The 8,422-nt window shown below is 35.7% G+C and overlaps 1 protein-coding gene across 1 annotated transcript; it reads right to left on the bottom strand.

The window, feature by feature from the left end:
• Nucleotides 1-2,215: 2,215 nt before the first annotated feature.
• On the bottom strand, nucleotides 2,216-8,094 carry LOC137410035 (suppressor of Mek1-like). Its single transcript, XM_068095658.1, has 9 exons — nucleotides 7,974-8,094; nucleotides 5,240-5,406; nucleotides 4,928-5,065; nucleotides 4,703-4,840; nucleotides 4,436-4,615; nucleotides 3,716-4,255; nucleotides 3,224-3,361; nucleotides 2,477-2,647; nucleotides 2,216-2,239 (listed from the first exon to the last, which is right to left on the bottom strand). The coding sequence occupies exons 1-9, from the start codon at nucleotides 8,092-8,094 to the stop codon at nucleotides 2,216-2,218; spliced, it is 1,617 nt and encodes a 538-aa protein (XP_067951759.1).
• Between the last annotated feature and the right edge of the window lie 328 nt (nucleotides 8,095-8,422).

Here is an 8,422-nt window from a genome sequence, read left to right as displayed (position 1 = left end):
GACATCATACATGTTAAGCAAATGGCATCATGCATGCTGAGCAAATGGCATCATGCATGCTGAGCAAATGGCATCATGCATGTTAAGCAAATGACATCATACATGTTAAGCAAATGGCATCGTGCATGCTGAGCAAATGGCATCATGCATGTTAAGCAAATTGCATCATGCATGTTAAGCAAATGACATCATGCATGCTAAGCAAATGGCATCATGCATGCTGAGCAAATGGCATCATGCATGCTGAGCAAATGGCGTCATGCATGTTAAGCAAATGGCATCTTGCATGCTGAGCAAATGGCATCATACATGCTAAGTAAATGGTATCATGCATGTTAAGCAAATGACATCATACATGTTAAGCAAATGGCATCATGCATGCTGAGCAAATGGCATCATGCATGTTAAGCAAATGATATCATACATGTTAAGCAAATGGCATCATGCATGCTGAGCAAATGGCATCATGCATGCTGAGCAAATGGCATCATGCAAGTTAAGCAAATGACATCATACATGTTAAGCAAATGGCATCGCGCTTGCTGAGCAAATGGCATCATGCACGTTAAGCAAATTGCATCATGCATGTTAAGCAAATGACATCATACATGTTAAGCAAATGGCATCATGCATGCTGAGCAAATGGCATCATGCATGCTGAGCAAATGGCATCATGCATGTTAAGCAAATGGCATCATGCATGTTAAGCAAATAACATCATGCATGCTAAGCAAATTGCATTGGGCGCACCAGATGAAAGGTACAGAAACATGTTTGCGGTTGTTAATTTAACTAAACGGTACTGATTGGCTTAAGGGTCACCAAAAGCATGTAAAGGTAATATTAGTAAACATTACTTTCTACCTTCTTATTTATACAGGTTGGTGTAGTGCAGTTTAACGACAAAGCGCATGGACCTGCAGGATGTTTTGGTAGCCAGATCGCACAAGCTAACAGTATGAATCGAGATATATTCATGAAATTTGTCTCTAAAATCCAACCTACAAGTAAGTAATTAATTACAGATGCAGATTAATGCCACTTCACAGCCATTCTCTGTAAAGATATTTTTTGTAAAGATTAGTTTATTTGCAGTGTATTACAAATTGGTTTAATTTTTACTCAACAACATCTGCAGATTCAGTTTTTCATAAACATTGATTAGCCTTGGCAAGAAGTTTGACTGAAAATTTTGTTCATAAATTTTTAATTTTTTTAAACTTTAAATATTCATAAGAACTAAATGTTATAAAAATACCTTTTTTGTTCATTGCCATTATTAATATTAGGCGTTAATTCAGCAGGATGGTCGTTATTACGCACAGCAGTAAAAACAATAACTTTTAGATAAAAATCAAAGAAAAACGATCTATTTCATGGTAATATGAAAACCAATCTTTGTCATTGTTTTTCTTTGTTTAGGCTTTAGTGTTTGATTTCATACTAATTTATGGTTTGCTCAGTTTCAGCTTTCACATTGCCTCAAACTAAGTTGCCTCAAATTAAGTTGCTTTAAGTTAGGTTACCTCAGGCAAAGATGTTTCAAGTTAAGTTTCCTCAGGTTAAGTTACCTCAAGTTAAGTTGCTTCTAGTTACGGTACCTCTAGTTAATTTACGTCAAGTAAAGTTGCCTCAAGTTAATTTGTCTCAGGTTTAGCTGTCTCAAGTTAAGTAGCCTTAAGTTAGTTATTGAGTTAATGAGTGTCTCAGGCTTTTGCTAAAACATCTCCAAACAGCTATTTTATGGTGCCACAAAAAATGTATTATTTTTTTTTATTTCAAAAAGCTGCTGTTAGTTATTTTAGTTATTTTTAAAACTTTTAATGTCTTAAAGTCTAACTTTGTTACTTTGGCTAACTTGGAAGTGAGTAAAAAAAGCAATACATGAATAAATGTGAGCTAAAAAAACTCTCACTTTTCGGAAGCTTTTGTTTTGGTGAACTTTTCTTTTTATTAAATAAGCATTTTGTGGACAACTCTGAAAACCAAAGATTCATGATACAGTGTATTTGGTTGGAGAGAAGAGGAGTGGTTATCTCATAGGGGATACAATGCATCTTACATATGTGTTTTGCAGTGTTACCTACCCCGTGCGTCTTTATCTGGATATACATGTAAAATGCGACAGCTTTAACAGGTTACAGCTTGTGTTTGTCATGTAACAGCTTTGAGAAAGGTCTTGTATTCAGATATTCAATTTTTTAGGTAGAACCAACTACTCCTCTAGCTTGAATTTAGCCTTCAAAATGATGACTAAAGCAAAATCAAACAAACCGGCAAGTCAATTCCAGTACATGTATACTATTTCCATTTTATTATTATTATTCCTATAATCACTTTCAAACCCATTTTTATAAAAACTATGATATTTATAGTTGTTATAAAAATATAACAACTATAAATATATAGTTGTAATATTTTTAAACTATATAATAGCAAGGATTATAACAACTATTATTGTTATAATCCTTACTACCATTGCCCTCACTATTCTATTTTCATCAGCGTCAGAGTTTTCATCATCATAGCCAAGGCTGTCATCAGCTTTACTGCTGGCATGAGCATTACTTTGATTATTACTGTTCTTCATCATCATCACTACCTTCAACATTTCATCATCATTATCATGGTTCTCCATCATCACCACCTTCAACATTTCATCATCATCATCACTGTTCTCCATCATCACCACCTTCAACATTTCATCATCATTATCACTGTTCTCCATCATCACCACCTTCAACATTTCATCATCATGATCACTGTTCTCCATCATCACCACCTTCATCATTTCATCATCATTATCACTGTTCTCCATCATCACCACCTTCAACATTTCATCATCATGATCACTGTTCTCCATCATCACCACCTTCAACATTTCATCATCATTATCACTGTTTTCCATCATCACCACCTTCATCATTTCATCATCATTATCACTGTTCTCCATCATCACCTTCAACATTTCATCATCATTATCATGGTTCTCCATCATCATCACCTTCAACATTTCATCATCATGATCACTGTTCTCCATCATCACCACCTTCAACATTTCATCATCATTATCACTGTTTTCCATCATCACCACCTTCATCATTTCATCATCATTATCACTGTTCTCCATCATCACCACCTTCATCATTTCATCATTATTATCACTGTTCTCCATCATCACCTTCAACATTTCATCATCATTATCACTGTTCTCCAACATCACCACCTTCAACATTTCATCATTATTATCACTGTTCTCCATCATCACCACCTTTAACATTTCAGCATCATCATCACTGTTCTCCATCATCACCACCTTCAACATTTCATCATCATTATCATGGTTCTCCATCATCATCACCTTCAACATTTCATCATCATGATCACTGTTCTCCATCATCACCACCTTCAACATTTCATCATCATTATCACTGTTTTCCATCATCACCACCTTCATCATTTCATCATCATTATCACTGTTCTCCATCATCACCACCTTCATCATTTCATCATCATTATCACTGTTCTCCATCATCACCACCTTCAACATTTCATCATCATTATCACTTTTCTCCATCATCACTACCTTCAACATTTCATCATTATTATCACTGTTCTCCATCATCACCTTCAACATTTCAGCATCATTATCACTGTTCTCTATCATCACCACCTTCAACATTTCATCATCATTATCACTGTTCTCCAACATCACCACCTTCAACATTTCATCATTATTATCACTGTTCTCCATCATCACCACCTTCAACATCTCAGCATCATCATCACTGTTTTCCATCATCACCACCTTCAACATTTCATCATCATTATCACTTTTCTCCATCATCACCACCTTCACCATTTCACCATCATTATCGCTGTTCTCCATCATCACCACCTTCAACATTTCAGCATCATTATCACTGTTCTCCATCATCACCACCTTCACCATTTCACCATCCTTATCACTGTTCTCCATCATCACCTTCAACATTTCATCATCATTATCACTGTTCTCCAACATCACCACCTTCAACATTTCATCATTATTATCACTGTTCTCCATCATCACCACCTTCAACATTTCAGCATCATCATCACTGTTCTCCATCATCACCACCTTCAACATTTCAGCATCATTATCACTGTTCTCCATCATCACCACCTTCACCATTTCACCATCATTATCGCTGTTCTCCATCACCACCACCTTCAACATTTCAGCATCATTATCACTGTTCTCCATCATCACCACCTTCAACATTTCATCATCATTATCATTGTTCTCCATCATCACCACCTTCAACATTTCATCATCATTATCACTGTTCTCTATCATCACCACCTTCAACATTTCATCATCATTATCACGGCTCTCCATCATCACCACCTTCAACATTTCATCATCATTATCACTGTTCTCCATCATCACTACCTTCAACATTTCATCATTATTATCACTGCTCTCCATCATCATCACCTTCAACATTTCATCATTATTATCACTGTTCTCCATCATCACCACCTTCAACATTTCAGCATCATCATCACTGTTCTCCATCATCACCACCTTCAACATTTCAGCATCATTATCACTGTTCTCCATCATCACCACCTTCAACATTTCAGCATCATTATCACTGTTCTCTATCATCACCACCTTCAACATTTCATCATCATTATCACTGTTCTCCAACATCACCACCTTCAACATTTCATCATTATTATCACTGTTCTCCATCATCACCACCTTCAACATTTCAGCATCATCATCACTGTTCTCCATCATCACCACCTTCAACATTTCAGCATCATTATCACTGTTCTCCATCATCACCACCTTCAACATTTCAGCATCATTATCACTGTTCTCTATCATCACCACCTTCAACATTTCATCATCATTATCACTGTTCTCCAACATCACCACCTTCAACATTTCATCATTATTATCACTGTTCTCCATCATCACCACCTTCAACATTTCAGCATCATCATCACTGTTTTCCATCATCACCACCTTCATCATTTCATCATCATTATCACTGTTCTCCATCATCACCACCTTCAACATTTCATCATCATTATCACTTTTCTCCATCATCACTACCTTCAACATTTCATCATTATTATCACTGTTCTCCATCATCACCTTCAACATTTCATCATCATTATCACTGTTCTCCATCATCACCACCTTCATCATTTCATCATCATTATCACTGTTCTCCAACATCACCACCTTCAACATTTCATCATTATTATTACTGTTCTCCATCATCACCACCTTCAACATTTCAGCATCATCATCACTGTTCTCCATCATCACCACCTTCAACATTTCAGCATCATTATCACTGTTCTCCATCATCACTACCTTCATCATTGCATCATCATTATCATCGCCTTTGACATTATCTTCTTGCTTCTTATGATATCAGCAAAATTCTTATTACTACTCTTTGTCAAAATCGTCATCATTGCCTTTTTCATTTTGTTCTTCATCATGACATTTGTTCTGGGTTTTGCTGCCACCTGGACCATTCTTCATATTATTATTACTGTCCTAATTACTGCTAGAATTGCTAGGTTTTTGTCTATTAAGTGTGTTATTGTCATTTCTGCATATGTACATATATAAGTTTTCTGTTGCTACAACCTTGTTTTAGCTCATGCTATGGTCAGCCTTCCATTGCTTTGAATTGTTTCACTACGATTGGCTGTCAATACCAAGTGTATAGTTGCAGCTATCCTATAAGTTAAAACTCAAGAGCAAACTCATACATTTCAGGGACATGTGGTTCTCCTCAGCTTTGCTACTTCATACCTTAAAAAGTGTTTAATTTATAGTAATAATAATATCGTATACCAACTTAGCAATGATGCACCCAATCACCATGTTCCTACTGTAGAGAAAGGGTTTGACTGGCCAAATAGCCTGCAAATTATGGGATCACTTCAACTTGCAAAGGGTTGTAGAAATGAAAAATGGTTGTGGCAACCATCTGGGTTAGGCCAACTTCTGCCAACTGCTGGTCATTTACCAGCACATTTCCATTTATATGCATTATTTCAGTGTCTTGCTATTTGTATTGTGTTACTAGCAAAGATACAACAGTATTAGCAGTCAACCAAGCCGCATCATCAGGCTTTCTTAGCTCATCGCCGAGATGCTGGATTTATGAATATTTGTTTGTCACTCTGATAATAGGTCTCCTAATTTTTCTTCATCATCCAGTTTGTTCAAAAGCTAAGATATTTGGAATTCAAAGGTTGGCTGCATTTTTAGGCACACAAACTCCAGTTCTGACGTTTGAGAGAACTCTGAAACTATTGTTTTTATCTTATGCTCCACTTTCAGCAGCGGTATAACCAAGTTGAAAAGTCGGTAAACGCTATATCCACACTTAGTTTGCTTTTAGGTACCTAATTATTCAGACATCTTCGATGCAACTACCAACTTTTTGAGGTCAGCAAATATTCTCAACTCATGTGATAAACTTAAGTTGCGTGATGGACATATTTTAGGAGGTACAATGTACAAAGTTGGTTTACAAAAAGCTTTTGATTTGCTTTTGGAGGCCAAACTCTGTTCACCGGTAAGAATTCAAATAAAAATGCATGCGTTGAGACTGCATAGCAGTGAATCCAGTGATAATTGTTTTTTCAAGGTCTGCTTAATTTCGATTTGTTCCTCTTGACAGCCAAATCCATGTATTCCTTTGCATGTTCTATTTGAAGATATATTAGCATGAACATAAGCAATGATTCGCTTCCTGATGGTAGCTTCTTAGTTCGTAGAATAGTGAACAGAAGACAGAGCATAGTTAGAGTGAAGACGTAGTATTATTTTGAGATTTTCCTTTATGTCAGAAGTAAGTTTGAATAATGCTTTTTTATTGTGTTAAATGTTTTTTAAACTCTTCTAGATATTTTGTTAGCTTATGATATAGTGTTTGGTTTGGAAATGTAGGACTCCGCTATATATTTTATTTCCCAAATATTGAACTTGTAAATTGAAAATGTTACTCTTAACAACTTTAACTAAACTTCAACCAGAGGAATATCATTGTTGATTTTCTGTTTTACCCATTGTGCAGCTATAGAGTGTCGGAGAAATTTTCAAACAGCGCAAAGAATACAAATAGCTCTTTATTATAAAAAAGAAATTACATGAGACAAGAAGGCACTTTGAATCAACATCAAAGGCACACGTAAAACTAGAATCATCTTTTTTCTTTAGTTAGAAGTGATGGTTGATGCAGCAAACTATAAAGAACACCTAAAAAAATAAACATCTAATATTCAAACGGGCAACATAAAATCCTCTATAGAGATCCATCGTTTAAGTGGTTCAGCATGACATAAACACTGAGTTGGTTGTATTCTTATTCCATGTGAGATGGCATTTTAGTAGAAGAGAGATGAGAAAAACTCAACCTTCCAGAACCTCAGCCTTTCATTTTTTAAGCGACTTTTCTATAGAAGTACCAACACCAGTATTTTTGATGTCCTGAATAAAGCTGGTGTTGTCCATGTTGTATTGTCTGTGTATGCGTGATTTGTACTCTATCTGGTTAGTACACATCTGGTAGTTACTGTTGTATTGTCTGTGTATGCGTGATTTGTACTCTATCTGGTTAGTACACATCTGGTAGTTACTGTTGTTTTGTCTGTGGATGCGTGATTTGTACTCTATCTGGTTAGTACACATTGACCGTAGTAGCAATATATTCTGTTTATTGTCACCATGGATTATAGAGAACACAGCTACCAGCTGAGAATCACATAAAGGAACTGACACTAGTTAGTACTGCAAGTCCGTAGTTATCAGTCATGAGACTATTATGCAATTAAAACTCTACTAGAAGAAAGCGTGACTACACAGCTAATAAACTATCACTCACAACATGAATATATATACATACAAATGATACATGCTAATATGTATCAGTCCACATCAAGTGGGATACCTTTAACAATAGTAACATTTTCTATAGGAGATTCAGGACGTAGGCCATAGACAGCCTGCTTGCAGTTCCATCGAAGAGATCGTGGTCTCACAGTTTCATAACTGTTTTTGAGATGCTCCATGATTTGAACTAGAATTAAAAGTGTAAGGAATTATGTATTTGATAAAAGTTGATTCATACTGCTTGTTAATAGTTTTTTTGTACAAGGTCTTGGTTAAATGATCTGCATAAAGTGGAGTTGGGTCGTATTGATATCACAATGTTGTTGTTTTCAATAAAAGCAGCTTGATGTTGTTTAGGTGGAGCTGAAATACATTGGGCATCCATTAGGGTGAAATTTGAAGCCAAAAGTGTATTTTCATTGTTGTATGATTTACTTTCTAAGTTTTAAAAACACTGTGGTGTTGTTTGATTGCTTCTTTGTTGCTTTTGGACACAAAGATTTCTCT

The sequence above is a fragment of the Watersipora subatra genome, chromosome 1 (assembly GCF_963576615.1).
Source record: "Watersipora subatra chromosome 1, tzWatSuba1.1, whole genome shotgun sequence".
NCBI classification, from domain to species: Eukaryota; Metazoa; Bryozoa; class Gymnolaemata; order Cheilostomatida; family Watersiporidae; genus Watersipora; species Watersipora subatra.
This window is presented reverse-complemented; position numbering and strand designations above follow the sequence as displayed.

Bases quoted from the DNA above. Each gene is read 5' to 3' on its own strand.
- LOC137410035 (XM_068095658.1), bottom strand. From the start codon at position 8,094: ATGGAGCATCTCAAAAACAGTTATGAAACTGTGAGACCACGATCTCTT. The intron at 4,841-4,927 runs GTGATGTTGGAG...GAAATGTTGAAG, and splicing joins ATGATGAAATGTTGAAGGTG to GTGGTGATGATGGAGAACAG. The intron at 3,362-3,715 runs GTGATGTTGGAG...GAAATGTTGAAG, and splicing joins ATGATGAAATGTTGAAGGTG to GTGATGATGATGGAGAACCA.